General features: G+C 38.4%; 1 protein-coding gene across 2 annotated transcripts in view; it reads right to left on the bottom strand.

Annotated features, from left to right (window-relative positions):
* The window catches only part of CNTNAP4 (contactin associated protein family member 4), a 283423-nt gene that overhangs the window by 73039 nt on the left and 194296 nt on the right, over positions 1-16088 (bottom strand). For both annotated transcript variants that reach the window (XM_045163204.1, XM_045163205.1), the window contains 3 exons: positions 14123-14294; positions 10367-10473; positions 6674-6793 (listed from right to left, as the gene is read on the bottom strand). In XM_045163204.1, the coding sequence (XP_045019139.1) occupies positions 6674-6793; positions 10367-10473; positions 14123-14294 (399 nt within the window). The remainder of the gene's footprint in view (positions 1-6673; positions 6794-10366; positions 10474-14122; positions 14295-16088) is intronic.

Here is a 16088-nt window from a genome sequence, read left to right as displayed (position 1 = left end):
TATTGTTGAAATCCCTGTAGTAAAGATAGTTTTGCTGTTTTAAGTCTCACACTCTCCAGCCTTCTCATGAAAGGGTCTCAGGAGCCCTTATCTCGGAATCACATGGGGAGCTTGCATTTAATAGAGCAGAGACCCAGGTCTTGGTCTCTAAACTTACTGAGTCAGTGAAACTAAATCCAGGAGCCTTGGAAGTGGGTGCCCAGGAAAAGGTGAGCTTAAGCTATAGAATTATCATTTCCACAAAACTTCAAAAGCCACAGCTGTACCGCTTCATCACTTTCTCCACACTGAAAAGATGTCCTCACAGTGTAATGTTTGATGAGACATTTCTTACATAAAACTATTTCAATATAGAAAAGGCTTTCATGAAGAAGAAGAAGAAAAAAAAAAGCCCTGTACATTACAACAGAGACAACCACTGGGATTCACATTATCCTAAAATTTTTTAAATTTTATTTAGAAGACTGTTTTTAGAAAAAATTTTCAGACTTTTAAGTTTCGGAAATTATCCATTCAAATGAGATTTTCTTTGTATCTTTTAGCTTGTAATGGTTAAAGGAATTTAAATCCATGTGGATTCATCTGTTGGATAGTAATTCTTAACTAAGAATTTTTTCTTTAGTTACACATTTGAAAACTACCAATCCAGCCTTTTGTCTTGCCTTCAAAATTGGTATGCCTGATTGCTGTACCTTGAGGATAGGTTATTGGTTACAGGCAATGAGATGCTGATAGAATGTAGCCTTTTCTAGAGGAAACATTTTCAGGCTGGGAGACAGATCCAGGTTTCAGCTCTTGATCTATCCCTAATGATATTCCTCAGCCTGCCTCCCTGAACTTCCCTGAGTCTTGCTTTTCTCATTTGCAAAACCAGATCAGTAAGGAAAGTCTCAAGTTGTAACATGTATTTTTCACTGGCTTGTTACATTCTGGGACTGTCACTTTTGTTTGAATATATTTCAACATTCTGGAGCTTCTGAAAACACTTTGCTGTCTCCTAACTGGATTATCTGTGTCTCTGTCTTCCACTGCTTGCTCTTTAAAGGGTTTTAAGCTTTGTGAATGTCCTCTTTTTCATTAATACTTTTTGATAACCTTGGTAAAGCACCTCAAGGAACTAAAATAGGCATTAGTAATGTAATATAATAAGGTAAATGTTGATTTATTAGAAAATAAAATAATTCCTCTCAATAAAGTGAAATTAATAATTTCTTTACCATTGAGATGGTCATGAAAAATGCACACGGCCTATAAATTACTAAAGTATTATGCATAAAAACATAACATAGCCAATGTATGTATGTGTATCAGATTCTCCTCATTTATGAATTTGGCTACTCACTAAAACTTATTTGAATCCCCAAATCAGTTCTTGAGGCGTTCCTGCATGTCTGCAGGTACAAAGCCAAAAAAATTAAAAGTTGCCCAATATGAATTTCAGTTGCCCAGCTGAAGTTGAACAGAGCCAGGCTGTGACTCCTTGCTTCAGCTCTCATCCTGTAAACATGTATTCTATTTGTCCCATGTTCTTTGTTGATTTCACTCTGGTTCCTAAGCACAAGAAGGCTATGTTGTTGTGCCTCCTTGCAACACATGGGATAAATACACTTCCTTCAGGTATGAGTTCTGGTGCTGTTGGTTGTGAGTTCAATGTTAATGAATTAACAGAATACATTAAATAAGGTGTCTTTAATCTGAAACACAAGTGAAACAAGGTTATACATTGATCAGTTGAGAATACTGTGACTAGAAGCGTGCAGGAATTTAAGTGAAAGTTAAAGTCGCTCAGTTGTGTCCAACTCTTTGCTTCCCCATGGTCTATACAGTCCATGGAATTCTCCAGGCCAGAATACTGGAGTGGGTAGCCTTTGCCTTCTCCAGGGGATCTTCCCAACCCTGGATCGAACCCAGGTCTCCCACATTGCAGGTGGATTCTTCACCAGCTGAGCCACAAGGGAAGCCCAAGAATACTGGTTACCTAATCTTACTGTAATTCCCTGGAAGCAATGGTCCAGTATTCATAAATTCAAGTGACTGTGGTTATTTTATAGAACATAACTATCACGGATAATGAGAATTCTGTGTGCGTGTGTGTGTGTGTGGTGTTTCTTAGAGCTCTAAGAATACAGACACTTAGCAACTTTGAGGTGTCTGAACCGCAGAATCAAAACTTCATAAAGCAAGTACATGGGCATAGTTCAGGGTGCTTGGTGGCAACACAGGATTCACAGGGATGCAGTGACAGATTGTTGAATCTCACTCAAAACCCTCATTAAACAGGAAAAAAATCAAAAAGTTATTTGACACCTGAATTCATATTGTTCAATTGCAAAATTTTCCTTTTCTGTCTGTGAAGTCTTCTCACACTTACTATGTTTAATTCTCACAAATACAACAGCTGCTACTGCTGCTAAGTCACTTCAGTAGTGTCCGACTCTGTGCGACCCCATAGACGGCAGCCCATCAGGCTCCCCCGTCCCTGGGATTCTCCAGGCAAGAACACTGGAGTGGGTTGCCATTTCCTTCTCCAATGCATGAAAGTGAAAAGTGAAAGTGAAGTCACTCAGTCGTGTCCGACTCTCAGTGACCCATCAGGCTCCCCCGTCCATGGGATTTTCCAGGCAAGAGTACTGGAGTGGGGTGCCATTGCCTTCTCCACAAATAGAGCAGGCTGTTCTCTAAAGTTTGAAAACTGTAAGTCTAAAATAGCTATGCTCAAAACTGGCTCCACAATAAGTATCAAATGGGAAGGTTTTTAAAAATATTGATTTTGATGTCTCACCCTAACCCTCCTGCCTCAGGGTGCTGCCTGGGAATCCGTACTGTGGAGAGCAGGGAATTTCGTTGATGGGATAAACATGTAAGAATCGTTAGCTGTCTTAGGTTACTTTGGCATGTGGAGCAGTGCTATGGTCTGAATGTTTGTGCACCCCACCAAAACTCATATGTTGAATCACTCACCCCCAAAGGTAATGTGAAAAGCACGTGGCACCTTCTGTGAGGTCATGAGGTCAAGAAGGAGGTGTTCTCATGAGTGGGATTAGTGCTCTTACAAAAGAGACCCTGCAGAACCCCTTCTATCACTATCACATGAGGGTATAAGAAGTCTTAAGTCTGGAAGAGAGCTCTCATCTGACAGGGCTGGCGCCATGATCTTGGGCTTCCCATGCTCTAAAACGGTAAGAAATAAATTTCTGTTGTTTGTAAGCTATCCGATCTGTAGTATTCTGCTATAGCTGCCCAAAGAGACTAAGACAGGCAGTATTCCCAACGATGGTAGAGCAAACTGAAGCCACCTGGCTATGTTATATGAAACATCTCTAAAAACACATTCTATAGTAATTTTCCAAAACATTTGTCAGCAAGATTTGCCACTACCCTGCAGCTTTTAGAATTACACTTTAATACAAAGGAACCGTTGCTCCCATATTCAACTGCCTTCTCAATATTTCATGAATGTGCAACAGATATCTCAAATTCAAAGTGTGTAAAACTGAGCTCATCTTTCCCCTCAAAACTCTCTGACCACATCTCAGACCACGGCAACTTAATCACTCCAGTTGCCGAAGCCAAAAATGTGGTGTTATTTTTTGGTTGCCTTTGTTTTCTCATTCCTCACACATATTCAATGAGAAAATTGAATCTCCGTCCACCATCTACATTGTATGATCCAGTGCAGATCACCTTCCTGGCTCTTGCCTGGATTCTTAATTACTTAAACTCAGTCTCCAAACAGGCTTCCTAACTCCTATACTCCTATTACACATATACATATTATTCATATGCATGTACATATTTGGTATATACCTATATATATATGTGTGTGTGTATGAATATATCTTCTAACTCTTTTCTACCTCTGCTCCTAGATAGGCATTTCCCAACACAGGAGCAAACGTGATCCTATTAAAGAAAGCCAGGTGGCATCTACCATTGCTTAAAACTCTCCAAGGTCTTCTGAACTCACTCAGGGTAAAAACCAGAGACTTGACACACTGTAAGGACCCCTGACTCTTCCTCTCCTGCCCGCACCCACTTGATTATTTCTTGCTTTCCTGTACTTCAAGTTTGCTCACCACACTCCAGCCACACTGTATCTGTTGCTCTTTTCTGAACACACACACACAACACTCTCTCAGGACTTAGCATTTATTTCCTCTGCCCAGAAGGCTCTTTCCCTAGATATTCACTGCCAGATTTTAAGTAGTAAATCCTCCTCTACCATGCCTCCTGCTTCAATTCAATATTTCCTTTTTCTGTTTATTTTGCTCCATGAAATGCTGACCTCCCGACAAAGCACTATCCAGTGTAAACTTTTTGCAATGACGGATTGGTGGCTATGCAGCAGTTAAACTGTGGCTAGTGAGACTGAGGAAATGGCTTTTAATTTTATTGTAATGAATCAATTCAGATTTGTACAACTTGTTTCAAGTCGTTTAGTTATATTAATTTCAATTAAATATAAATCTAAATAGTGGCTACTACACTGAACAGCACAGTTCATCTAGAATCCATCTGTGTTTGACGATGAAGGGATCAAGTCTTTTTACAGTATTTACACACAATTTCACCCAGCAGGTGGCTCAGTGGGTAAAGAATCTGCCTGCAATACAGGAGACACAGGAGATGCCGGTTTAATCCCTGCATTGGGAAGATCAGGGTAACTCACCCCAGTATTCTTGCCTGGAGAATCCCATGGACAGAGGAGCTTGGCAGGCTCCATAGCGTCCATGGGGTTGCAAAGAGTCAGACATGATTGAATTGACTGAGCACACACTGAAAAAACCATCTTTCCTTCACTGTACATGAATGCTACCTTTGCAATGAATTAACTATCCATATATGAGTGAGTCTATTTACAGATTCTCTATCTTGTTTCATTGGTCTATTTGGTTTTCCTTGTGTCAATCGCATGCTGTTTTACTCAATTTATCAGCATAATGTCTATATTATAGCTGGTAGACTTGAGTCCTCCAACTTTATTCTTTAAGATTGATTTAGTTCTTCTGGCCCCTTCAAATTTGCTGGTAAAGTTTAGAGTCTGCTTGTCAAGTTTCACCAAAACAATTATGAAAGTATTAGTCATTTAGTTGTGTCCAACTATTTGATCCCATGGACTGTAGCCTGCCAGGCTCCTCTGTCCATGGAATTCTCCAGGCAAGAATGGAGTGGGTTGCCATTTCCTACTCCAGGGGATCTTTCCAACCCAGGGATCAAACCCAGGTCTCCTGCATTGCATGTGGATTCTTTACCATCTGAGGTACCAGGGAAGCCCAATTATACCAACCAACAAACACCCTGTTGAAAGTTTAACTAAGGTTTGCACTCAATCAGTACCAAGTTGGGAAGAATTGACATTTATATCACCATATTGAGTTTTCTAGTCAATGAAAATTGTATATTTCTCCATTTTTTAGGACTTAATTTATCTCAGGAGTATTTTACAATTTTCTGTGTAAAAGCTATGCACAACTTTCTTTAGATTTACTACCATGTATTTGAGATTTTTGATGCTACTAAAAATAGAATCTTCTAAAATTTCATTTTAATTACTTATTGCTGATATACAGAAATAAAATTAACTTTTACCTTAACTAGGTATCTAGCAATCATTCTGAATTTTAATACTCTGTATATTGTTCAGAAAATTCTCAATACATAACCTGGCCATCTACAAATAATGAGAGTCATAGTTTTTCTTTTCTAGTGTGTATGTCTTTCATTTCTTTCTCTTGCTTTATTACACTGCCTAGGACTTCCAAAAACAATGGTGAACAGAGGGATAATAGCAGGCATCGTTGCATTAATGTTGGTAACAGGGATAAAATTTTCAATACTCCACAAAAAAATGTGATATGTACTGTAGGTTTTTTTAATGGGTCCTCTTTAACAAATTAAGGACATTTCCTTCTACTGGTAATTTACTGAGTTTTCATTTTCTTTTTATCATGAATGGATGCTGCATTGTAGCAAACACATTTTCCAACACTATTAATTCCTATATAAGTTTATGTAGGTAAGGAATAAAATTCATTCTTACCCAAATTTAAGAAAATATTTTCAAAGCTTTCACATGCATCAATCTTTTTTCTTTCATTATTATTATTTAAAATATTTTTCAGCTTTATTTAGGTTGGCAAAATTGTGTGTATTTAAGGTATATAATGTGATGGTTTCATATAAATACACATTGTGAAATGCTCACCATAAACAAGATAATTAGCATTCATTACCACACTTGGTCACAATTTTCTCTCTTTTCTTCCCCCTACTCCTCTCCCACTGGACAGTCACCTGCTTATTCTCTGTATCTAGGAGCCTGTTACTCTTTTGTTATGTTTGTTCATTTGTTTTCTAGATTCTACACACAAGGGAAATCCTAGGTATGTATCAATCTTCTCAGAGGAATAAAGTCTATCCTTTTTTGATTGGGACTTAATAAGATACATTTATTATTAGATATTCTACACAGATAGCACATGCATAGAAAATAATGAATTTTAAATCACTACCATTAAACTATTTTTTTAAAGTTTGACTTTAAGTTCTTTTACTGAACAATATACATTTTAATCAAGTTGCAAATTACGTCAACTTCTTATTGTTTCATTCTAACTTTGTGTTTAAAGTGTTCATGCAAATTTAACTGTTAAATGAAAGTTGATTAACTCACCAGTCATATTGCAATATAGAAGAAATGGTTCAAGGGGACCACTTCCATCTGCATCTATGTAGTAAAACCCTGAAGTATTTCCTTTATGCTTATAGGCTTCACATGACTGCTCGTATATGGCTGTTAAAAAAAAAAAAAGTGAAAGTGTCATCGTAAGTGAAACAGTATAAAATTAATTCCTTAAATTTTAGTTTGGACACAAAATATTCCAAGTCTTGAAATTTAATATGTACATTACTGACCAGGAGAAAAGGTAATACACACTTTAAGACAAAACTCATTTTTTAAACAAATATGGATGAAAGAAGATTAGATAGAGAAAAGAAAGAATGGGATTGTGTTTTATGGCATTTCATTTTATTACTAAAGGAATACAAGATTCTTCATTTAAAATGAAATTTTAGTTTATTTTTACATTAGGTAAAACAACAAAATAGAAGGTAGGTGTTTTAAATGATAAGATTCTTTTAAGTATAATTTGACCTCCATTTTGGACATCCATCCAAATGGATCTTTCAACAACCACTTTGGAATTTCTAATTCTAGTATCACCTTGTAAAAACCTAACATCTGAAGCACAATAATGTAATCTCCTTAAATAAGCTGCTGTTATCCAAAAATTAAGCAACAGAAAAGTTTTAAATAATGCTGCAACTAGTCACATTTCTCACATAAATCTATAGATAAAATCCTTTTTTCCCCATAAAACAAGATGATTTACAAAGCTTCTTGTGAATAATTTAAAAAGTAATTTACAAAAGAAACTTTTTCTAATGTTCTGTAATGAGAATTTATGATAATTAAAATTCAAAGCAAAAGAAATGCTTATATAAGATATGCCCTCAATTGGTCTAAATGTGTTTTGATCCATCATTGGATATTTTTAATTTTACAATTATATATTTGCCATGTACAACGTTTGATATTAGCAACTCTATATGATGCACTCATTTCACTGAAGACTTGGCCAATTATAATGGTGATTTCCATCAAGCTTTTAATTTTGTGGAATGAGAAATAAACCATCCCCTGAATGTCCTTCCTTGATCTAGTCTAAATTTTTCAAAACTATGTTAATGAGTTTTTAGACAGTATGAAATACTGTACCTAATTTTTTTTAGCGTTACAGAGATTTCAGATAAACATACAAATTTACTTCTCTACTCCTCCACAATTCCTTGTTTCTATTTTGCTCCTATTGAATATTACATAGGGAGAGATATAAGATGGATTGTTTTCTAGGCACATTTGTATTTTATGCAGTGAAACGGGTGTGTGAAAAGGCTAATTTATATATTTCTGTATGCTCATACATGTGTTGACAAATTGCTTGAAGGAGGCTGGGACACACACATAACTTTGCCATGAGGGCTGGTATTAGAAAGGACATACAACTGTGTGAGTGCTTTTGCTTTATGTGTATTACTTCACTTTTTAACAGGACTGTTTAAAATATTATTTTCTAGTAAAATCTTTTAAAAGACTCCATTGCTAACCTGCCCTTTACTCAAGCTAATGCTGGTGATGACTTCATTATAGCCAGGTTTGTTATCTTGGCCCCATTTCTCAGAATAGTTTTTGGCAAAAAATTTTGATTCCTACCTGCTCAAGAACCTAATAAATGAATTCAACGATTGGATCAAGTTGTGGGCTACTGATGAAAATAGTTATTTATCATCTAATTTTTTTTTGGCTCAGAGATGTTTGTGCTTATATTTAGATTCAGTCACAGCTAACAGTTGAAAATAAACAATTAGTTAAAACACATTCAATTAGCTTTGTGTTTTGAATTAGTTGCTGTAATTGGGATGATGGCGGGTATGAAAAATTAAAATACACTGTCATTCTGCTACTGGTGATCCAGGGTAGGAAAGTTGGCCTGGGTTTAGCGACAGCAGGTGTCCTTTCTGATCTTACAAGGCATTCCAGTCCTCACAGTTGATTGTGGAGGCGTGAGGGTGAGCCCAGGAGCTCCCCACCTACTCATGCCCTCTCCAGCTCTGAGTCAGGACTTCTGAGGGTCCCTCGTGGGGCCTCCGGGGCTGGGAGCCCAGAGTTCCAGTCTCAGCTCCGGCAGGAGTACAAAGCCGTTCACAGTGACGAGACAGGAGACAGGAGACTGAGGACTCCACCTAAGGCCCTTGCCTGAAGTCACGGCTGCATGTCAGAGGACTAGGAGTTAAGCTGCTCACAGTCAGCAATAATATGAAAAAAATGAGAAGGAAAAAAATGTGCATTTGTGCTGAACAAGTGGACAAGAAAATGACATGAGTCTTAACAACAGACACAAATTTTCACCAGAAAAGAACACACAGCTTCTAAAACAGGAAAAGAAGATGGTTGTGGTTCCAGGCTCTGGAGTATAATTACAAACGCCCACATTCTCACTGTGCCTCAACTATTTCAGGCACTTTGGGCAAGCTGATTAATCTCTCTCTGCTACCTACCGGGTGGTAGGTACCCGGTAGCAATAACAATACCCACCTACTAGGGTGGTCATCACAAGTAACTGAGCTGGGACATACAAAATACTAGAGCAGTACCTGGCATTTAGAAAATACTCAATGAAATTAACTATTATGATTAATATCATTTCTACCATCCTTATCCTCACCATCTTTATTAATGGAGTTGCAAGAGAATTTAAGGGCTTCCCAGGTGGGTCAGTGGTAAAAAATCCACCTGCCAATACAGGAAGAGCGGGTTTGATCCCTGGGTTGGGAAGATCCCCTGGAGAAGGGAATGGCAACCCACTCCAGTGCTCTTGCCTGGGAAATCCCATGGGCAGAGGAGCCTGGACGACTACAGTCCATGGGGTTGCAAAGTGTTGGACATGACTGTGCAACAAAGAGAATTTAGGGATTACCTATTTGGCACTGTAGTTTATGTTTATCCTTAGCTACCTTTTATTTCTACATGTATTTTCTCCTTGCTGGCTCTCCTACTCTTTTCTGTCTTATGTGTTTCTATAAGCTACCTTGCCTACTTTATGGAAAGAAGTGCAGATGAAAAATAAACTGGCTTTCTTATGTACCACAGCTTTCTTATGGTACATATACACAATGGAGTATTACTCAGCCATTTAAAAGGATACATTTGAATCAATTCTAATGAGGTGGATGAAACTGGAGCCTATTATACAGAGTGAAGTAAGCCAGAAAGAAAAACACCAATACAGTATACTAACGCATATATATGGAATTTAGAAAGATGGTAACAATAACCCTGTATACAAGACAGCAAAAGAGACACTGATGTATAGAACAGTCTTTTGGACTCTGTGGGAGAGGGAGAGGGCGGGATGATTTGGGAGAATGGCATTGAAATACGTATAATATCATGTATGAAACGAGTCGCCAGTCCCGGTTCGATGCACTATATTGGATGCTTGGGGCTGGTGCACTGGGATGACCCAGAGGGATGGTATGGGGAGGGAGGAGGGAGGGGGGTTCAGGATGGGGAACACATGTATATCTGTGGCAGATTCATTTTGATATATGGCAAAACCAATATAATATTGTAAAGTTAAATAAAATAAAATTAAAAAAAAAAGAAAAAGAAACTGGAAATCAACTGAACGCTAAGGTTCAGGGTTGTACGCACATGGACATATAAACACATACACGACAAAGAAAAGGAAATGAACAAGGGAGCCGGGACAGAGGCAAGAACAGGGAGGCGTGTTTGGCTTACAGTCGTGGCACGTTGCTCCCCTGTACCCAGTGTTTGCACAGTTGCAATGAAAGGCGTCCCACGACTGGGAGCACTCACCGCCGTGTTCACAATAGTTAGGCAAACACCTAAAAGGAGGCGCAGATACAGTTACTACTACTCACCGTGAAATGTCGCAAAATACTGATAAACTATACATGATCATGTGAAAGAAGAATGTAAACAGTAATCTAAAGAGTAAATAGAGTGTTACTCATGGTCATCCCACCCTCAGGTGGTACAGGGGTAAAGAATCCACCTGCCAATGCAGGAGCCGCAGGAGGCATGGGTTTGATTCCTGGGTCAGGAAGATCCCCTGGAGAAGGAAATGGCAACCTGCTCCAGTATTCTTGCCTGGAGAACCCCTCGGACAGGGAAGCCTGGCAGGCAATAGTGCCTGGCGTCGCAGAGTCGGGCACAACTGAGCACACACAATGGTCATTCCATCTGTTGTTGCTGCTGCTGCTGCTGCTAAGTTGCTTCAGTCGTGTCCGACTCTGTGCGACCCCAAAGACGGCAGCCCACCAGGCTCCCCCGTCCCTGGGATTCTCCAGGCAAGAACACTGGAGTGGATTGCCATTTCCTTCTCCAATGCGTGAAAGTGAAAAGTGAAAGTGAAGTCGCTCAGTCATGTCTGACTCTTCATGACCCCATGGACTGCAGCCCACCAGGCTCCTCCGTCCATGGGATTTTCCAGGCAAGAGTACTGGAGTGGGGTGCCATTGCCTTCTCCACCATCTGCCATTATGGGATCTTAATCACAGAACTCTAAGTTCATCAGATTTCAACCAGTTCTCAGGTAGCTCTGACTGTTAATTTTCAACATGTCGTATTATATCATAGCTCTCTCTTTTCCCTAAGCGACCCAACAGTGATTTAGTATGTTGCCAGAAACATCAAAAGTTTACACAAAACAACATTTAATCATACTGATTTACCACACTGAACATTTAAGGGAAGCGACTACAAAGAAGGGGGAAGGAAACAAGGAAGCGGGGTGGAGGGGCAGCCCTATTCCCTGGTGTGCACACCAAGGAACACCGAGGATGTACAGTGGGTCCCAACAGCGGGTCAGGGTGCGTCGGGGTGCTGAATCAACACCACAGGCACTCCCAGGATATTTTACATTTTGAAGAGAAATAAGGCAGACTCAATAGCTGTCAAGCACTGTGCCACTGACTAGCTTGAGGTAGTTAAATTCCCACATTAGATGGTAATAGGTTCCTTTTAATCACGTCTTATCTTTGAGAAGCTGGCTGTTCAGTAGTTGACACAAAGTAATGCCATGTGAAATCACGTTGAAAAAAGGTAAGGGCAGCAGTGTTTGATGTGACTCCAAGTTTTGAAAAGTTGTACACTACATTAAAAATAAAATTAAATTTTTTCTAGTTATATATATATATATATATATAAATGTATAAATAACTTTTTCAAAAGGTTTCTAAATTGTTAGGACATAAACACTTGTAAAGTTGCCTGGAACCAAGTGACTGTTTAAATGAAAGCATGAGTTGTCCCTTTTGACTCAGAGCACTGAAAAAAACCACTGAAATGCATAAGGCGCCACAGACAAAAAAAGTTAAAGAGCTTCTGGTATCAGCTCAAATCACCCTGATCAAATAACTGATGCTTTTTAGAATTTAAATGGAAAGTTATAATGAGACCAAGGTTTGAAATGCTCTCACTCACCCCAGAATAAAAAATAAATTACAAAACCTGTTAAGAACATATTCTTGATGAAGTTTCTGCCATCTCCTTTTGTAAAAACTAAGATTGGGTACTTCATGTTTTGCTTACAGGATTTTCCCAATTTTAACATGACCATCACTCCTAGTGTGGATGACTGAACCTTCCCGCTGGTCCCTGGTGGCTATTACCCACTGAGGGTGAGCTCCCTGCTTCTGTGAGAGACGACCCAGGGTGCCTTGCTATAGGCCTTCCTCCAAATCAGGATTAATGACCCCAAGCTGGTGTGGCTGTAACTATGGAGATGGTCACTGTTATTCCCCACATCAAGCCAATTGAGGTTTATCATCTCAATTCTCCCTTACATATTATCTTTCATTATAGAAAGAACCATTTTATCTATAAATTGAGTTAAATAAGCACATATTCATAGAGAGGAAATGATGTCCTAATACATTACTAAGTTAGATCATAATGATTTTTTTCTACATATGACATAGTATCTGCTGCTGCTAAGTCACTTCAGTCGTGTCCGACTCTATGCGACCCCACAGACGGCAGCCCACCAGGCTCCCCCATCCCTGGGATTCTCCAGGCAAGAACACTGGAGTGGGTTGCCATTTCCTTCTCCAATGCATGAAAGTGAAAAGTGAAAGTGAGTCGCTCAGTCGTGTCCGACTCTCAGTGACCCCATGGACTGCAGCCTATGAGGCTCCTCCGTCCATGGGATTTTCCAGGCAAGAGTACCGGAGTGGGTTGCCATTGCCCTCTCCGGACATAGTATCTACCAGTGTTCAAAACAGGATCAACAGACAGTGATACAGTAAATGGTCTTCAGATGTAACAGATGTGTGTTTATGTTGACAAAATGTTTCATACAAATAAAAAATTATTTTTAGAACTCAGAATTAATGTATTTGCTCAAAATATATACTGAAGATGACTACATGCTGGGTTAAGTTTGTCACATTGCTTTTTTTTTTTTAATCTGGAATTGCCATGATATTTCATTGAACTCAATAATTAAAAATAAATGCCTTCATGAGTGGCAAGATTATTTTGCTACAGTTGCCCATGCCTAAAAACACTTTTAAACTATTAACTATCAACTACTATATTAAAAGGAACGTCGTCTACAATGAACCCCCAAGTCTTGCCCTGTCATGCCCTTCATGCCCTACACTGGAATGCCTATTGACACTAGTGGACCATCCTTATACCCTCATCAGTACGATGGCTCCAAAACTTTTCCACACAGGAGTTTCCACTCATTTTCCCTGCAGAGAAGATGTAATGTGTTCTTACAGGTACACATTAGGACCACAGCAACCAATTAAGTTCCTGTGTCTCTGTAATCGGAGAAGGCCATGGCACCCCACTCCAGTACTCTTGCCTGGAAAATCCCATGGATGGAGGAGCCTGGTGGGCTGCAGTCCATGGGGTCGCTAAGAGTCGACACAACTGAGCGACTTCACTTTCACTTTTCACTTTCATGCATTGGAGAAGGAAATGGCAACCCACTCCAGTGTTCTTGCCTGGAGAATCCCAGGGATGGGGGAGCCTGGTGGGCTGCCGTCTGTGGGGTCGCACAGAGTCGGACACGACTGAAGTGACTTAGCAGCAGCAGTAGTCTCTGTAATATTATTCAGCTGTCAGGGAAGCAAAAGCCAGTCTGACAACTAACCACATAGGTCTCTGGTTTACTGGCCCCTGATGGTCTCTATTACTGTTAGGGTAGCCTAAGTGATTGGGTTTAATCATATTTTTTATACATTTATATGTCCTTAAAATTACAGCAGCATCACCATCATCTTTTGGGGACTGGCAGCTATTTGTACATATAAATAATATGGTCATATCTTCTACCCAAATTTTATCACTGGAAATAAGCATAAAACCAAAAGCATATTTTATTTCTAATGTAAATATTATCTATTTCTTGTGAAACAGATGATGGTGAGAAAAAGAGAAAATGTTTATCTACTAATTTCAACATGCTGCCAGAAGTCTGAAAACAGACAAGTTAACATAAAGAAGGGAGACTGCCCCTACCTGTCTGTGATTCCACAGGAGTCTATCTGAAGGTCGCTGAAGTTCCCAAGGGCCCCCGGCTGAAGTGAAATCAGATCTACCACCTCGTGACGGATGGAGATGAGTCTCATGCATCCCTGGAACCCACCGAGTGGACTTTTACATTTGGATCCAAAGCTGCTGTCAGGACAACCTGATAAAAACAAAACCAAAGTTGGTCAGGATACATCATGGTGAATCAGGACTCAGTATCTTCACTAATATAAGTTTTTAAAAAAAAAAAAATAGGATTCATTTTGATATTTGGCAAAACTAATACAATTATGTAAAGTTTAAAAATAAAATAAAATTAAAAAAATAAATAAATAAAAAATAGGCATTTGATTATTAAATTAAAACAGAGAGGAAAGCCCATTGCAGTCATTATTCATTTGATCTAAATTACAAAGTACAATTCATACAATGCATTTCTCTTTATTATGATACCACAGGATTCATAGGAAACGACTACTGTTTCAATAATTATGTGCAAGTATACTGACTTGATCCCAATTTTAGAAATACACAAATCAGCTCCAGGATCCTCACATGTCAGCCAGCAGTGTTAAATTATGTATAACTTAAACCCAGGGACTTAAGTCTTTGGGGATGCAAAAAAAAAAAAAAAAAAAAAAAAAGGAGCTTAAAGGATGAAAATGTGCACTGTAGATAAGAAAAGATAAATTAGTAATGGTGAAATACCTTTCTCTTGAAGGCTATTTGGAAAAGGAGCTACAATGACTTGGAGTAAAATTACAATTATTTATTTAATTAAATACTTTTCATTTGCATGTAAGAGCCACATATACTTGCATTTTAATAAATCATAATGGCTTAATGTCAAAAACATTTCACTGTTTGACTTTATTTATTCTCTGCCGCATAAAAAAATGCTCCACTTACACTGAGTTCTTCCTAACATTTATCTAAGACCTGTTTCTAATTATTTAAATAATAAAGAACTATAATATTAACTATTATTGTCTGGAGTTTAATGATGTTCTAACTATTTCTCTATCCAAGTGAAATAAACAATTTTATGGAGTATGAACACATATATTATACTTATGTATTTTTCATTAATCTTTCTTTGCCGTTATGGTTGTCAACCACTGTTACAATTTCAAAGAATAAGAAATGAATCAGCAACTTGCTAATTCCTGTACAATCCATGCTCGTTTTCTACCTGGGAGTTTCCATTATAATTAAATATTTTGACTGCAGATATTTCTCCTTAATGCTTTGTTTTCCTAACAAAATACATTTAACCTAGCAAAGGAAAGGCCGGGATTCATATTTAAACTGTTATCAGGCACAGTGAAATATTATACTTTAAGTAATGGAGATGCTGAAATTTAAAATTTAGTATAGCAAGAAAAGGTGATGAAAACTTCGTGAGCATTTATATTGTACATGATTCTATACTCAGTTTCAGTGCTTAAAATCCTCCTATGGTACAGGATATGGTTACCATAATCTGGATGTGCTTTCTAGATGAGTTATTAACCAATTAAGAATGTTAACATAAAAACCAAGAGGATAATAGTTCAATAATATTTGGGGGCAACTACAATATGCCAGGAATATAAACAGCTCTGCTAATCTCCTTTTCTCCAGGTGGTGTTTCCTGACACATTTCAAACTATTTCAGAATAAAATAAATGGTGCAATATGCCTCTAGGGGACAAAAGTAAGCAAACTCACCATCACAAGGAGAGGTCATGGAATGTTACAGAGTGCACAGCGGTCATATTGCAAGGCCCTTCACATTCCTGGCTACACTGTTTAATAAGCAAGAGATTCTCAAGAACAAAGAAGGGTTCACCCCAGGTTAGCCTCATTAGCCTGTGATAACAGACATCTACAGGTTAATACAATGCAACGGCAGAGACAGGCTCAGGACTGAACTGGTTTGAGATGTAAGTTCTAAAATATGAAGATTTCTGGG

Source organism: Bubalus bubalis, chromosome 18 (genome assembly GCF_019923935.1).
Source record: "Bubalus bubalis isolate 160015118507 breed Murrah chromosome 18, NDDB_SH_1, whole genome shotgun sequence".
Taxonomy (NCBI): Eukaryota; Metazoa; Chordata; class Mammalia; order Artiodactyla; family Bovidae; genus Bubalus; species Bubalus bubalis.
Note: the sequence above shows the minus strand (reverse complement) of the source record. Positions and strands in the feature narration are given on the sequence as shown.